This window comes from Saccostrea echinata, unplaced genomic scaffold, assembly GCF_033153115.1.
Source record: "Saccostrea echinata isolate AGI-Se365-2 ecotype Australia unplaced genomic scaffold, CSIRO_AGI_Sech_v1 ptg000054l, whole genome shotgun sequence".
Classification (NCBI taxonomy): domain Eukaryota; kingdom Metazoa; phylum Mollusca; class Bivalvia; order Ostreida; family Ostreidae; genus Saccostrea; species Saccostrea echinata.
The window spans coordinates 35875933-35893444 of NW_026889803.1; the positions used below are offsets into that span (position 1 = coordinate 35875933).

The 17512-nt window shown below is 34.8% G+C and overlaps 2 protein-coding genes across 2 annotated transcripts; one reads left to right on the forward strand and one right to left on the reverse strand.

Annotated features, from left to right (window-relative positions):
- Positions 1-305: 305 nt before the first annotated feature.
- On the reverse strand, positions 306-4008 carry LOC133205654 (transmembrane protein with metallophosphoesterase domain-like). Its single transcript, XM_061341500.1, has 5 exons — positions 3310-4008; positions 3014-3124; positions 2099-2264; positions 1711-1850; positions 306-1295 (listed from the first exon to the last, which is right to left on the reverse strand). The coding sequence occupies exons 1-5, from the start codon at positions 3983-3985 to the stop codon at positions 1105-1107; spliced, it is 1284 nt and encodes a 427-aa protein (XP_061197484.1). The 5' UTR covers positions 3986-4008; the 3' UTR covers positions 306-1104.
- A 10550-nt stretch (positions 4009-14558) lies between these two features.
- LOC133205212 (uncharacterized) lies at positions 14559-15483 on the forward strand. The gene is made up of 2 exons (XM_061340974.1): positions 14559-14623; positions 14734-15483. The coding sequence occupies exons 1-2, from the start codon at positions 14587-14589 to the stop codon at positions 15033-15035; spliced, it is 339 nt and encodes a 112-aa protein (XP_061196958.1). The 5' UTR covers positions 14559-14586; the 3' UTR covers positions 15036-15483.
- Positions 15484-17512: the final 2029 nt, after the last annotated feature.

Consider the following 17512-nt stretch of genomic DNA (forward strand, 5'->3'; position numbering starts at 1 on the left):
TAATTGCCATCCAATCTCAAAGCCAATCTTTGGTATACTAGTATTTTCAAATTCACTGGGTATTATTTGGAATCCAGCTAGGAAAAAAAGCATAACCTTACTGAATGTAATAATAAATATGATATTCAAATTATGTGGAAATATTCTGGGGCCCGTTTTACAAAAGAACTTATGACTAAGACCAAATACATCAGTTGATTGTATAATTTTTCAAAATAAATTATTCTATTTAAAATTGATAGCATAAATGTACCTTTCTTAATTCTTTTTAAAACTATTAAAACAAAATCCAAATTAGTGTTCCATAGAAAGTAATAAGTGGAATTATATGTTGGTCTTAGTCGTAAGTTCTTTTGTAAAACTGGACCCTGAATTACATTTATACATGTATATGAAACACGATGCTGATAAAATGTCTGCATGGTGTACAAAGATTTCATATTTAAAAGTACTGTAAGGCACAAAACAATAAAAACAAATTCTCAAGTTCTTATAATTTAGATACAGTAAAACTTTATTATCACAAACTCGATGGGACTGACTGAGTCTAGGCCGACAAAAAACTCTGAAGATTCAAGAATAAATGATAAGTGGTTGGCACTTCCAAATTACTTTGACATACCCATGGTATTTATTTGATATATTGGTATTCAAGACACTGAAGTTTAACTGCTATATACAACAAATTACAACAAAACTTAAAGCCCCAAACATCTTGCATTTTACTGATGGTCAATTATATCTCTATATTTCTTAGGTATGTTACATAATTAAGATTATTGAATCCTTAAGGATTACTTACATTTTGTGTGTATAGATAATCTTTCTCTTAAGACTCTGTGCAGAAGAATAATCTTTATCCTCCTTGGTCAAAGGAAATGAATCAATATTACAAAATATGTACCGGTAAGTCTGCAAACTGTGGTAAGACTTCAACTTAACTGATAAACAATGACTAATAAAAACAGTACGTATCCAGTATAGCACAATGTCTGGAGACAGCCATAAATCCATGATTTAGGAACACATCAAAAGCACACACTCTTAAATACATTCAATTTTAAAATCTTGAGATCAAGAAAAAAAAAATGAAAGAATGTTTGTTCAGACAGCATGTAAAGTAATGAATGTAATTTCCTGAGTTGTCATGATGCGAACTGGAAAGCCCCAGTATACTGTTCCCATGGAAACATAAACATGGCTGTTGTCTCCATAGCGATATAATCCAGCATAGAATGGATTAAAGAGGTAGGCTCCAAAAACCACTGGAGGAAATTGCCCACCATGTGTGTGACCTACAAAAAATTTTAAATATATTTATTGTTATATGATTATTTTTATATGCATTGTTATGTAAGATTAATACTTTTTTTTTTTAAATCTATTGGACAAATGGATAGCAGATTGGAATAAATCATTTAAACCAGGATATACTATCAGTTTGAAATTGCTTCTGCTTTGACATTATGGGTTTATAGCAGCAATCAAAGATATGAATTCACTGGATGTCCAACTAGAAATAAGAATACAGCTTGTTTCAAGTTGGATAACTGGGAAGCTTAAATTTCAATTTGAAATTCAATGAAAAAAAGATATCACTGAGTCAGAGAGATGAAAATTTTTTAAAGTTTCAAGAAAAAACAGTTCCGTCTGCTGTTTTAGTGCATTGATGAATATCTTTCTTTTCTCCAAGCATTTAATTTATTGTACCTGAGAGGACTAGGTCTATATGGTGATCAGACTGAAGTGCCATTTTAGCAGCTTTAGGTTGATGTGCCAAGAGGATGATGGGTTGCCCTGGATTACATCCCTTTACAGCTTTGTCCAGTTTGAATCCATGGTGATCATACCTTAATTTTGCAAATTAATTTATTAACTGATTTATCTATATTCCTGTTTACAAAAATTACTATAGGCCTAGAGTATAAATATTTCAAAATTATCTGTGGTAAACTTTCAGTATTCTTATTCAAATGTTGCTGGTATAAAAGATTCACTTAAAATAAGTGTGTACCAATAGATAAAATGTTTTATTATCTGTATTATAATTTTATTTTTTTTTACTATTAAAATAATTATGAGTTTTTGAGTTTTATACATTATCCTGTCTGCCTCAATGTCATCGGTTCCAGCCATACACATCTGCTCCTTTGGATCCACTCCTGGGGGGATCTGTCTATTACTGTTGTGGAGGACCTTGATTCCTAGAGAATCCAGGTGGGCTAACCAGTTATTGGCATCCATGGTATAGTACTCATGATTCCCTGAAATCAACAAGTATAGAAAAATACACTGCTAAACTTGTAACAAGGGTGGATCCAGTGAAGAGTCAAGATTTTGAGTGCAAATTAATTTAACTACTAATTAGCCTACAACGAAGCTTCATAAGACTTCTCTCCATTCTCAGTTGGATATTTTTCCCCTCCCCTTACTGGTAACTTGGTACCATTTACTAGGTACACATAATGTTCCAGCCATACACGTCCCTACTGTGTTGCACTTTGTCCAATATTTGGGGATAGCTTTGCTGATACAAATTCATTGAAAAAAAAAATTGTGGACTTTTTGACCAAAAGTTAGGAGAGATATTGATGGGATGGACTTTTATTACACCCAATCTAATTAGAATTATATCTTCAGCTTTTAATACTAAAACTAGTGTTCTGAATCCACTATTGTTCATTTGAGAAGTAGAAGGGGATTCGGAACACTATAGGTTAATTGAGATCTGTTGGGTTTATACCGATCCCAATAATTTGTCCCAATAATTACGGTACTAAAAACTCATATTTTGAACTCTGTTTAGAAAACAAGTAAAAAACATCACCAAAAACAGATAGATGTATCAGGTTACTAACAATTCTCTGTACCAAATATTGTTTCCAGCCCCACATTAATTGTTACTAGCCCTACATGGAATTCAATATTTCCTCTCTCTCTCTCTCTTGTTCGCAGGAATGTGTTATGTTTGAGCTACAATAAAAATTTACTCTCATAATGGAAAATCTGCTACCTGTCACATAATGTATCCCGTATCTTGATTTGATATTGGTAAGGCTTTTAGAAGACTCTCTCAACTCTTCCACTGGACCATCAACCAGATCACCAACAATAACCACAGTATCTGCAGAGAGAAAATTATATTGACACAGAGTTGTCAAAATTGGGAAATCTTCATAGTCTTTTTTAAGAATCTTTAATAATCTGCATTCCTAATTCTATTTTTGCATCATTCTATTTTTGCGAGAGCAAATTTCAATAATATAGTATTATATAACACCTTAACTCTAACCCTTCAAAAACATTTACCTGTATTTAGACCGTTTACCATGGAAACGATTCTGTCCAATTTGCTCTTTCCTACTGTTACTCCAAGATGTATATCAGACAACAATGTTATTGTAAAGCCTTCCAGTTTCTGAGGTAGATTTCTGATTGGAATTCTTACATTTTTTATCACAGGTGGCTTTTGCGAGTTTGTGAAACCATACCCAGTTAGAAAGAATGTCAGAATAAATGCCACAAAGTATATCCTCTTATTGTGAAATGCTTTGCCTTTCAAAACTTTGCATGATAATTCAAGCAATTTAAAGAGAATGATGAGGAACACAAATTGAAATTGTACAGCTAGACATAAATAGCAAACAATAGAGAATACAACTGGTTCCGTTCTCACAAACAATACATTACACAAGTAACTTGAATGGACTAGCAGAGAATATAGAACTAAAAATGTTCTCCATATCTTAGACATAAAACTCCTTCGTAGTGACGGAGAAGCATCGAAAAAGGTAGCCAACGATCGCCACACCATCCAATCTGCAATTAGCAATGCTATTTGCATGAAAAACACAAACTGGGCTCTGAGAATACGCCCCCTTGTTTGAAAATCCAAAGACAGGACCCATGTTTCTGCCAAGATAATGCTGATAACCACAAAGATTCCTCCTAAAATGTAGGAGAACTTTGATCGGATTGACTCCATGAATGATGAAGGCAATATTATTCCCCGGTCAATGTTCAATAGCGTTATATAACTATAACCCTTAAACAGATTCAGTGTATCTGAACAGACCACATTGTAATAATACGATTAAAATGAACTACATTTAGGCTAACCATCGGAATTTTGTTGAACAATCTTTGATTAAGGTATCATTTAATACCGGTCAACGAGGTTAAAACGAAAATATAAAATTAATGGTGTAAGCGACCTTTGAGTATTTTAGATAAGTTTTACCTAAACATTTCGTACCTAGGTTCTTCAACCAAAGTTACACAATCGGCAATGAAAGTAATCGAAGTAAATTTTTTAAAAAAATTATGAGCAGCCAGTTTTTGTCTGCTTGAGATATAAAGATACTAGACTTAAAATTAAAACCAGCTGTATATGAAAGAAGATTAAATGCATTGGATGTGTTTTGCAGAGTTCGTAGCAGTAGCAGAAGTGAGTTATGATCGAGATTTCATACATGAAATTTTAAATTACTCAGCTGAGTAATTTTTAATTAAATTACTGGCGGATTTAGATGGGGCAGGAGGCCCGGACCCCCCCCCCCTTTTTGGTGCCCAAAAATATATACAAGATTTAATAAATCACTTTGTGTGTGTGTGTGTGTGTGGCCCCTGGGCCCCCACCCTGGCCCCCTAATTCGTCGCCCCCATTTCAAGAATCCTAGATCCGCCACTGGAAATTGCCATTTATGCATGTGATTATATGGCAAGCAATGCTCTAGATACTGTAGTGTTTTATTGCGCTTTCTCTTTCTTTGCTATATGGAGGGAATGGGGAGGGTAGGGAGAGAGAACAATTAAACTTTTGAAATCCTCACGCCTGGGTTGAGAAAAATAAATGAATTAAGTCTTAGCTCCAAGGAATTGGTTGAGAATTACCTTGTGCACCAGTTTACTATAAAGATATAACTTTTTATGGAAAACTATAGTTTACATGCACAAATCTCAAATGATAAACGGGTCAAATGATCTCTTTTGGAGAACAGTAGTCCAAGTCCTACAGAAAAAAATAAAAAATCTGGAAATAATGACATCAGAAAGCTAGTATATTACAAAATCTTTTCTCGAAATCTAGAAATAATATTATTTTCTTGCAATAACGTGATGATTTTCTCGTAATTATAGTGATTACTGCATGGGGCGTGATTTTTTAAATTCGTAAAAAGCACAGAAAATTTCAAGTTGATTTATAATTATTTCAATGTCCAAACTGTTAGAATTTGTAAATCTTTACGCTGCGCTGAAGGTTTCTTTTATGCAATTTGACCAATAAACTTAATATTCTTTTTCTCAAATTAGTACTCACTTTCGGTAATATTTTTGTCAAGACGTGCGTTAGGACGGGTCTAGCTGATTTAGAAAAATAGGTTTGGTACATTTAGAAACGTTTCAGACACAGATCATTGAGCAAGGCCTACCAAAGAGGTGAAATTGACAAACCTGAATAACTCCTCCGCGGATCCTAGCTGTTACAACACCTCGGGTTTTAGGGTGGGGGTTAATAACAGAAGCAAGACAAGTTCAGTCGGTATAAAATATTGTTATTTTTTTTAAAACCATGGCTCGAATCCCATTTGAACATGAACAGTCTAATACATTTGTATGATCTAAATCATAGGCCAAAAATTAAATGGTTATTGGTACCAAACAAACATGGTCAATATAGATCTCAGATTATTGGGTCTTCAAAATGTGTCATTTAACTGAAAATCAATTTATGAAGCAGTCACGTGGGCTGACCTTTTACAAGTGTGCAACAGAGAAGCATCAGTAACTTTTATAAGTTTCACAGTGTGATATTGTGGACAGCTTGGTCATAGAGAGTGGCTACAGGTCATAATTTTGAGTAAGAAAAGAATAGTTTTCATTGATATCTGATCATCACCAATTAAAATTTCAATTTAAAGAAACGTGATCATATAATCCATTAGATTTTTAATTATTTCCAGGTTTGGAAGCGCCGAATTAAATACAGAAATCTTTGGTCATTTGAAGATCTAATTCTTTCAATTATTGCACAATAATTAAATTGATGGCAAATGACAGGGACGGAGCATGACGCTTCGAAGTGGGGTCAGAAAAATACAGCTTAAACGGGGCGAGAGAGAGATAATATGAGTAGCCAAAAAGTGCCTCGAAAAAAAGAAAAAAAACTATTTCGTGGGCGGTTATTTTCGACGAGTATCAAAAAGAAGGCCGGGGTCGATTTTTGGAAATACATATCTCAAATACATGCATATAACTACATGTATGTGTGTATTTTATTGTTGAATACTCAGTTAAAATGAGAACAAATGTTTTCTTTCTTTTAAAAAAAAAAGACATGTGTAAAAATGAATTGGGTAATTCTTTAGAGGTGATTATTGAATCTGTTACATTGAATAAAGAAATTATAAAAGCAATGTCTGACAAAGAACACAATTCTCATAGTTTTCATCAAGCCTCCCCCCTACCCCTTCCCAAAAATGAAATGTGCTGAATGTTGCTTTGAATTTAATTATTAAGTTCTCACATCTTATTACACTGTATAACTTATATTTCCTTTGTTCATTGATAGAAAGAAACGTTTCATATACAGTGTTCCAACATCATTGTTTCACGTTCAATTCAATGTGTACTATTTGTGTATTTATCGATGTCGGACAACAAAAACATTTTGGGCTTTTATCCCCTCCCCCTAACTATCTGAATTTAGTTTTTGGTCCTAGATCTTTTGGATCTCGCAAATTAATCATACTCTATGCAGAGTTGTCGTTCCCACTATGCTGTTCGGAGCGTATAACGGAAGTGGATAGATATGACGACGTCATAGATGAAATCTCAAGAAACGTCACAGTGCACAATCACGTTACGTCATAATACCGCTCGCTGCATAGTTTCACAATTAAAAATGGATCGCTTTAATATTGTAAGACATCCTAACACGCTCTGGATTCAATTTGAATGTGAATACATTGTTCCGAATGAAGGCTTTGTTTTGGCAGTTTGTGGCTCTATCCCCGAACTTGGGAACTGGAATGCCAGCGCTGCACTCATTGCAGGTAAATCTTAAATTGCAAGACATTAATATTGTTTAAATTTGCACATCGAAAATCGGTATTCTAGATATTTTTTTTAACCAAAAATCAAACAGGGTCCACTATTTATTCCTGGGTAGTGGGGTGGGTGGGTGGGTGGGGGGTATTCACTTAAAAAAACATATTTGAGTTGTTACGAAAGCCTAGAAGGGTCAAATAAGAAAAAAATTAAAAAGTCGTTATTACGAGATTAAAAGACGTTATTACGACTTACGAAACGAGAAAAAGAATAATGTTATGTTTTCGTTGGTATTTTTGCTTTAGCTCAGCATTTAAAGGACTCTGGAAAATGGGTCGCTGAGATCCACCTTCCGGCAAACTCTACATTTGCTTGGAAGTGGGTGGTTCTTCAGCGGCCAAACCTTACTCCTTACCGGTGGGAGGAAACCCAAAACAGGGTTGCCGTCCTTGGGGAACATAATGGTACATTTCTGGCACCGTGGAACACGGAAATGGCCTTTGATGTAGTTCCATTCACAAGACCAAGAGGTATTATCTACTGAACTGTATTTAAAATAATAATTGCAGACCCTTTTGGGGCAAACTAGTATTTAGAATGACGAAATAAATGATAGATGTACACTTCTGTATTTCTTCAGATGATGATAGTTTTTGGACAGACGATGACGCAAAACAACTCAAGATACTGCAGAACTTAATAGCACAGCAGACAAAATATGAAAATGCTAGTCCAGATGAACCAAAAGTACAACCCCCAAATCAACCAGCAACACTTCTCGGTAGAGGAATTCTAGATATAATCTTAAGGCTTCCTCGTTGCGTGGGATCCATTGCTATGTCTACCATTGAATTTATTAAAAACAAATTTGTCAGTTTTTGGCAGAGTCGACACAATCAAGATGATGCTGATGGTGTTAGAGATTTGGGTACATGGGTGTAGGGAAAACGCGAATACACCGGTCGAATAGTTCGAATAATTTTCCTTCCAATTCGTCATTGGAAACTTGCCCTTTACAGCTGTAAAGAATGAAATTTTAATGGAAAAAATAAAGGAAAACTTTGGGGGGAAATTATTTTATTTTTGCTGTCTCTCTACCGAAGTATCCAATGTCCCAAAGATATCGCAGCTGGACAGTGCAACAAAAAGTCCAAGATCAACTGCTAAACCTATGGAACATTTGTACAATACCTACCGATGTTCTCACTCTGAGCGGGATTTGAGAATTACCGAAAACTGAGTTCAACTGTGTATAATTTCACCCAATTATATGTCTCCGTGGATATTAAAGAATGAGGGTGGTTCAATTTTGTTGATGGTGATAAAAAGATTATCTTTTTTAAACGCTTTTTATTAAAAATAAAGATTACTGTGTAAATAGTGTTCTTTTTTCATCACTCATTTACTTGAAATAAATTTTGAACAAAAAATAAAAAAAACAAACAAACAACAACAACAACAAAAAAACCAAACATGAATTTAAGAAAATAGTAAGGGTCTTAAAAAGGAATGGTCTTTGATAAAAATTTTGCAAATTGCAAGTAAGGCAAACGGGAATCTCAATTCTCCAAAATAACGAAGGCATTGATTTTTGTCATGATTGGGCCATTGTGGATAATTTATAGAGCTTCTTTCGTTTATGGCATCACTCTTTTCTTTTTAGATAAACCTGATATATGTTTCTTAACGCTGACTTACAATGACTTTGTAGCGCATTTGTGTCACAATGGCTACAAAGCAAGAGCTCTCAGGCCAAAATAAAAAGTACCTTTGTTTCCCCTAACGCGACCGACCCACTTAAAACGTGCCGACTGAAAAGTTTTTTTAAATAAGATTATATAAATATTTTTTTTTATTGTTTTTAAACTTTATAAAATACAATTTCATCAAAGTCCGTTTTTTATCAGAACGGCGGCTTTTGTTTTACTCTCATTTGGCGCCCACAACATGTGGCCACAGAGGGTTAGTTCGTGTTATAAAACAATGGTGACGTATGAATCTTATTATATAATCTGATAATCTTTAACTTACTAGAATCCTACACTCTTGAGACATTACGTGAATTAATTGTACCATGACTAAGGAGTGTTAAGATGGTATTTACAAGTGTCTTCTAAGATAAACGTACGAAGTAGGCATGGCAAAGCCTGCCCCATGAGCAGATGAGGGGTCCACCTTGTGTATACGTATCAATAAATTTCACTGCATATCATTTGTTTCGATCTAAAAAAAAAAAAACACAGTTCATGTATGATCCTATTTTTACTATAAAGGACCATATGAGTTGTAAATATCTCTTTGTATAATTATTTCATCTTGATAAATATAATTCAGATGTCCTTTCTTCCTACCTTTAATCTATGGGGTATTAACTTCGTGACTATACCATAAGATATATGAAACTTTGATCATTTTAGATAAGGTTTGGTTGAATTAAATATTCTTTATACATGTGCACTCTTTCCAAATAGTATTGAAATCTTTAAAACTGGCTTATGGTACGGCTTCCTGAGACGTATAGTGTATTTTTCTTTAGTTAGTCCCTTGAAAATAGGTTGTTTCTTTGCTTTAAAATATTTCTAAGAAATTGTTGGGCCGGTGGAGGGCACCTAATTTAGACTTTTACTCGACACTTATAGCCATTGATCATTAGTGAAGCATCAGTAAGGGATCTTTTCTTCGTGCTAACATCTACATGTATACTGCGACACTGGACCTGCGTTTTTTACGGTTTCATATTCGACTGACCAGTCCCTTGTCGGGACCTGTGACTTAGAATAAGCTCCTAAATTACGTCATGACTCCAAAACGAAACACTAGAATCACTGCACCACGCGAGGCCTTTGACATTTTGTCTGTGTAAGTACTCGAAGATTATAGTAGGTTTGAAAAATATACTCGGATGTCCGATGGTTGAGTATTTGCGATTCTTGTCTTTTTGTAAATATTCGATTTCAGTAAATTTACGCATGCCTGAGTTATTTCACAAGTTCAAATGAATGATATTTGTGAATTAATTTACCGTACATGTTGCTTCATTTGTATGATATTCGGTTTAAAAATCCGTTTCTTTTGTTCTTTTTTATGTATAAAGATAGGTATTTTTAAAACTGCTTTCAGAAAAAAAAAATAATTTACCTACCTACCTACCCAACTTGAGATTTTAGGGTCGGGTTAGGGGAAACAAAGATATTTTTAATGATGGCCTTAGGTGATGAACCATACATCCATTGCTGGTAAATGGTAACATCACTGTCTAAAGCTGTTAATACTAGTAATTAAGATAACACAGTATTCGAGGAATTGGACCGTCCTAGCACCAGAATCCCTGACCCTGGGGCCATGAAATTCACAATTTTGGTAGAGGACTCAATGCTTATTACAAGCATGCCAATAGTTTGAATGCTTGATGTCCAGGAGTAAAGAAGAAGGTTTTTAAAGATTGCATTAAAGAACTACGCACGCTAACTCTCGATTCCCGCCTACATTTTACACCCATTCAATTCAATACTAATGGCAATTTGGCCATAAAATCTTTGTTGAATGCAAGGACGAGTTAAATGGAAATTGATCAATAATTTTAATACCAGTGTTAAATAGTTAATTAATCTTAATTCCAGGTCTTTTTACAAGGGGGGTAGACGATTTTTTCCATTGAAATCAGGCTTGAAGGCATCAGCATATTTTAAAATATTCTTGGATATGGATAAATGTTCTTTAAATCTTTCCTTATGTTTTATGCATATAAAATTAAACATATATAATTGATAAAATACAACGTTTAAGTTGTAAACCCCTTCGAAATTGGTGAAAAAATAAGCATTTTTGTTGTCTTTTGTCTGTAAACCTATCCCCCCCCCCCCCCGTGAAACACAAAAAGCTTTGGTATGAATTTGAGAAATAACAATCCATATTACCTGTAAAAAATAATTTTTGTTTCACGGGGGGGGGGGATTTTTTTTTTTTTAAAAAAATCCATTTTCCATTGATTTCTATAGTGAAAAACACAAGTTTTACCAAAATAATAGAGTTATCTCTCTTTGTTTTCCCAAATAAGTAATGTTTTAGGAAAATTCATATAAATATCTATATAAATATGAAAAATCATTCAAATATGTTAACTTTTGAAATTTGATTTGGAGGTAGTATCATGTTGTAAATTTTGAATTTACTAGGGGGAGGTAAATGCAAAAATTTACAACATGTAATCATGTTGTAAATTTTGCATTTACCTCCCCCTAGTAAATTCAAAATTTACAACATGTTAGTAGGCGGGAGAACAAAACTATCGTTCGCAGTTCCTTGGTGGTTTTAGCCCCATCCCTCAGGCCCCAGGGAGTCGCCCGCGTGGCGCAGTGGTTAGAGCGTTCGCTCTAGAGTCACGGAGTAAGGAGTTGATCCTTACGTTGCGGGTTCGAATCCCACTGTGGGACGTGGAGACCGGTCCTTCGGATGAGACCGTATAAACCGAGGTCCCATGTCGCAGAAGGTGCTGGCACGAAAAAGATCCCTCACTGCTCAATGGCCCTGAGTGCCGAGTATAGGTAAATATTTGCAGCTCTCAAACGGCAAGTGTTGGCATCTCAATATGAGTGAAAAATTCTCTCGAGGGACGTCAAACAATAAAAACAAACAAACAGGTCCCAGGGGGACAGGGGCCGTGAAATTCACAATTTTTTGTTTCCCTTCACCCATAGATGCTATATGCCACAATTGGTTCAGCGGTTCCGGAGAAGAAGTTGAAAATTTTCAGATGTTAACGCACGACGACAGACAAAACGGATAGTAATAGGTCAACTGAGTGACTCGAGAGACCTAACAACTATTTTGTGGGTAGTATCAAAAAAGGGAGGTCGCTTTTTGGAAATACATATCTTAAATACCATGCATATAACTACATGTATGTATGAATTATTTTATTGCTGAATTTTCAGTTAAAATGAGAAAAAAATGTTTTCTTTCTGTAAAGAAAAACGACATATGTGTAAGGATGAATTGGGTAATTCTTTAGAGGTAATTATTGAATCTTTTATATTGATAAAGAAAAGCAATGTCTGACAAAGAACCCAATTCTCATAGTTTTCATCAACAGCCCCCCCCCCCCCGAAAAAAAAATCGAAATGTTGTGAATGTTGTTTTGAAATTAATTATTTTAAAGTCCTTATATGAATATCTAATGACACTGTAAATAACTTTTATTTCTTTTGTTATTAGATAGAAAGAAACGTTTCAAATACTTTTTGTGTAATTATCGACGTCGGCCAACAAAAACATTTGGGCTTTTATCCCCTCCCCAAACTATTTGAATTTAGTTTTTTGTCAGACATCGATCTTTTGATCTCGCCCCTCTCTATCCAGAGTTTTCCCGCTACGCTCTCACATACCGTAGCGGAAGACAACTCTGGATAAATATGACGACGTCATAGATGGAATCTCAAGCAACGTCACAGTGCACAATCACGTTACGTCATAATAACGCTCGCTGCATAGTTTCAATTTCATGTGTACAATATTAAAAATGGATCGCTTCAATATTGTAAGACATCCTAACACACTCTGGATTCAATTTGAATGTGAATACATTGTTCCGAATGAAGGCTTTGTTTTGGCAGTTTGTGGCTCTATCCCCGAACTTGGGAACTGGAATGCCAGCGCTGCACTCATTGCAGGTAAGTTTTAAATTGCTAGACATTAATATTTTTTTAACTTGCACATCGAAAATCGGTGTAAGTTCCCCGGGAATGGCCAAGCTTAAGTTGGGGACGCTACAAAATAATAACTGGCAGCTAGTACTCCTGTTCTAAAATCCTTGGTCCCTTGGTACATGTAATAGGGAAAACATAAGATTCATCTTGGTCTCAATAATATTTATAAATCACATTGCAGTTTTCATTTACACAGGTACAATTGATATTGGTTGGTGGCATCTACCGTACAGACTACTATTATAAAAAGGGGGGGGGGGGTACAATGGCTTTAGTAGGATATCTCCAAAAATTAAATAGGTGTCCAGTGTGTTGGGAGATAATTGTCGAACATTTTCTCACTTGGAATCACAATTGTATGGCTATGGTGAAAATATGGGCGGATCTTGGATCTTTACTTTGAATTTACGCGCCTGACAACTCGGCAAATTATCTGTTGACATAATGCGATCGCCTCCTATAGATAACCTTCGGAAAAGAGTCACATGACAAGATTCAACCTATACAAATGCTGTACGGCGACGTTCCACCAATCACGACAATGACATCGTACAAAATAAAAATCGTGTCGTACTGTCAAACAAAGTTGTCGAACAATATGGATTATAAACAAATCCAGGAATTAAGATGTGAAAAGACAAAATAATCAATAAATATGGATTACAAAAGATGTGTCTATAATAAGTAAGTAAACAATTTATATCTGAAACTTGTAAATTTCACAGAAGTAAACTTGCTGAGTACGATATCGCGGATGGATAAAAATATAGTACAAGTTTAAGACACATGTAATCGGGAATAACAATTACTAAAATGAATATTAGAAATCACAATAATAATTAACATAATTAATAGCAAGTAAGTATGCCTGTGATGTAACATGGATAACATAAATGCGAAACTAACCTACTTAACATGCACCGATAAAGATGACAGACAGGATATAAACAAGTTGCATGGCAGCAGATGATTTAAAGTGTTGCAGCTAATCTACACATGTAGAATTGCTAACATAATGACAGTTAACTCAAGAAATACATGCAGATTTAAGATGAAGGAATGTAAGATGAATGTAACTAATTCATGGTATGTAAAAATAAATGCAAACTTTAACATTCCTGACCAATTTTGGCAAAACGTTTTGACACACATGAAATAATATTACAAGTTAAGTCCACCCGCCCTACTATTATTACACAGTAAACCATAGTGAAATTTTAGACATCTGACAGGTCCTTACATCGGTATTCTCGATATTTGTTTTTGTTTTTTGTTTTGTTTCTTCTGAACAAAAAATAACACACAGGGTCCACGATTTACCCTCCTACCCCCCCCCCCCCCGCTTTCCGGCCCCTTCCCATTTTAGCTTTTGTCATCAGCGAAGAATTATCACTGTGAATTACAAAACTGCTTATACATAATATTGTAAATTTCTTAAACCCAATATAAGTAAAGTCAAAATTTAAAATAATATCCTGAACGTTAAATGTTCTTTACTATTTTGATAAAACTGCAAGGGGAGTTTAACAACAACAACAAATGCAAGGAAAAAACTAGTTATTGCAGTTTTTTTAAAGAATTTGTGGCGAAGGGATATTTATATCCTATGCTGACTGAAAAAAGATTAATGTTATGTTTTCGTTAGTAATTTTGCTTTAGCTCAGCATTCCAAGGACTCTGGAAAATGGGTCGCTGGGATCCACCTACCGGCAAACTCTACATTCGCTTGGAAGTGGGTGGTTCTTCAGCGGCCAAACCTTACTCCTTACCGGTGGGAGGAAACCCAAAACAGGGACATAATGGTACATTTCTGGCACCGTGGAACACGGAAATGGCCTTTGATGTAGTTCCATTCACAAGACCAAGAGGTATTATCTACTGAACTGTATTTAAAATAATAATTGCAGACCCTTTTGGGGCAAACTAGTATTTAGAATGACGAAATAAATGATAGATGTACACTTCTGTATTTCTTCAGATGATGATAGTTTTTGGACAGACGATGACGCAAAACAACTCAAGATACTGCAGAACTTAATAGCACAGCAGACGAAATATGAAAATGCTAGTCCAGACGAACCAAAAGTACAACCCCCAAATCAACCAGCAACACTGCTCGGTAGAGGAATTCTAGATATAATCTTAAGGCTTCCTCGTTGCGTGGGATCCATTGCCATGTCTACCATTGAATTCATTAAAAACAAATTTGTCAGTTTTTGGCAGAGTCGACACAATCAAGATGATGCTGATGGTGTTAGAGATTTGGGTACATGGGTGTAGGAACAATACACCGGTCGAATAGTTCGAATAATTTTCCTTCCAATTCGTCATTGGAAACTTGCCCTTTACAGCTGTAAAGAAGGAAATTTTAATGGAAAATATAAAGAAAACCTTTGGGGGAAAGTTTTTTTTTTTTTTTTGCTGTCTCTCTACTCGAAGTATCCAGTTCTCAATCTAATTGTCCCAAAGAAATATCAGCTGAGGACTGCAACAGTCCAAGATCAACTACTAAACGTAAGGAACATTTGTTTAATACTTGCCGATGTTCTCACTCACTGAAAGGGATTCGAGAATTACCGAGAACTGAGATAAAGTGTGTATAATTCCACCCAATTATTTGTCTCTGTGGATATTAAAGAATGAAGGAGTGATTCAATTTTGTTGATGGTGATAAGAAGATAATTAAATCTTTTTTATGCTTTTTAATAAAAAAATGTTACTGTGTTAATAGTGTTCTTTTCTCATCGTTCATTTACCTCTGATAAACTTTTAACAAAATGAACATGAATTTAAGAAAATAACAAGGGTCTTAAAAAGGAATGGCCTTTGATAAAAATTCTTCAAGTTGCAAGTAAAGCAAACTGGGAGGTCAATTCTCCAAAATAACGAAGATATTGATTTTTATCATGATTGGGACATTGTGGATAATTTATAGAGCTTCTTTCGTTATATGGCATCACTTTGCCTTTTAGATAAACCTGATATATGTTTCTTAACACTGACTTCACATAGGTTTACTTTGCACATTTCACAATGACTTTGTAGCGCATTTGTTTCACAATGACTACAAAGCAAGAGTTCTTGGGCGACAAACCATGCATCCATTGCTGGTAATTGGTAACAACACTGTCTAAAGCTGTTAATACTAATAATTAAAATAACACAGTATTCGAGGAATTAAAATTCATTTCCTCCAAGAAGGAAATTTCATAGACATATGTAAGTAATACAGATTTTATGACAGTTATATTTGGCCTTAATTTTGCATAGCCAGAAAAAAATGCAACGTTTCTGAAAAAAAAAAATCAATGAAGTGAATTTTCTTTGATTATTGCAAAAGCTGTAAAGCTTTGAATCCTTTTGATACAATGGTTAATTAAAGATTAATTTTAACCTGATATTTGGAAGTATTGTCTATTTTGATGTGTATGTATATTATGTTGCCAAATAAAACGAATGCAATATGACTACCTTGATAAAGAACGAAAGAGCTGTATATTTTATTAGCAAAGTCGGAACATTCAACTAAAACTCAGACATTGGTAACCAAAGAAGTTGTTTATATCTTAAATCTATATGATAAGAAATTTTAGGCGGTGTCAAAGTAACTTTTAGGCTTGTTTAATTACCACAGTGGATTAAATAATGGGATATGACCATAAGGGAGGAACACCTGATCCATCTTCCCTTCCCTCTGTAATTGTATTGTCGTTTACTGATTTTTATTTGAAAATCAAAACAAGTAGACGACTATGGGTTATTTATGAAGGGGGTATATTTTTTTATTAAAAGAAAAATAAATAACGTCAAATGCCTATGACTACAAACTTCCTCTGGGTCATATATAGTTTACTTTGCGTGCGTAGACCAACTAAGCTAACCCCCCCCCCCCCATCCCACTACAGCCAATCGTCAAGCACCTGCTGCAGTCAGACCTCGGGATCATTGAGAGTTCTCTGCTCAGCTGACTGTGATATCAATATCTTGTCCTGCAAACAGTCACTTTACAGATGAACAATTATGATAAAATCCTAATACAAATCACTCTCGCCCCTCCATCTTTTTATACAAATGAGCTTGTTTTGAAGTTAGATGACGTAATTGGTAGATTTCTAACATTAAGATGGAATGGTTGTCCTGGCGATTTAAAGTTGTAAGACTTAAAGTGCATGATAGAACAGCTTTCTATGTGTTTAGTGAAAAGGTAGTTAACGGTTTATCTATATTCAGTATTATTTAAAACGTGTTTTTATAAAAAAAGAATCATTCATTTGGTGTCATTCATTCATTTACTTTCCATAACGATATATTAAAATAAAAAGTATGTATACATAATTATACACTAGACAAAACGCACCATTTGTTATTATCGTTTGTTAATTGAACATTTGCCTAATCGGCACTAATATATCTAATACCGGTATGTCATCTTTCCCAATACAGTGGAATTGAAATATGTCTTGCAATTGGTGTCATGAGAAGACCTTTAAATGACCTTCTTGTCCGAAAACCAATTTCCTGGCATGCACTTTGCACCGTTTTTGCCTCGATATGAAGTTTATTCTTCTGATGGTGGCCCGAGAGGTTGAACCAGAAGCAGTTTCCCAGTCAAAAATCAAATTATATACATGTACATCGATTGCATGACTTTCATATCGCCTAGTATAGACACCCAGTCCCTTGGTGCACATACCCAGTACACACAACTTCCGGTTACCCCAATTTTGTGGAACAATCTTCAAATTGTCTTGTGGTGA

Excerpts from the sequence above, each read along its gene's own strand:
- LOC133205212 (XM_061340974.1), top strand. The coding sequence starts at position 14,587 with ATGGCCTTTGATGTAGTTCCATTCACAAGACCAAGAG. Across the intron at positions 14,624-14,733 it reads TCCATTCACAAGACCAAGAG|ATGATGATAGTTTTTGGACA; the intron begins GTATTATCTACT and ends GTATTTCTTCAG.
- LOC133205654 (XM_061341500.1), bottom strand. The coding sequence starts at position 3,985 with ATGGAGTCAATCCGATCAAAGTTCTCCTACATTTTAGGAGGAATCTTT. Across the intron at positions 3,125-3,309 it reads GGTAAACGGTCTAAATACAG|ATACTGTGGTTATTGTTGGT; the intron begins GTAAATGTTTTT and ends TTCTCTCTGCAG. Across the intron at positions 1,851-2,098 it reads ATTGAGGCAGACAGGATAAT|GTATGATCACCATGGATTCA; the intron begins GTATAAAACTCA and ends TGCAAAATTAAG.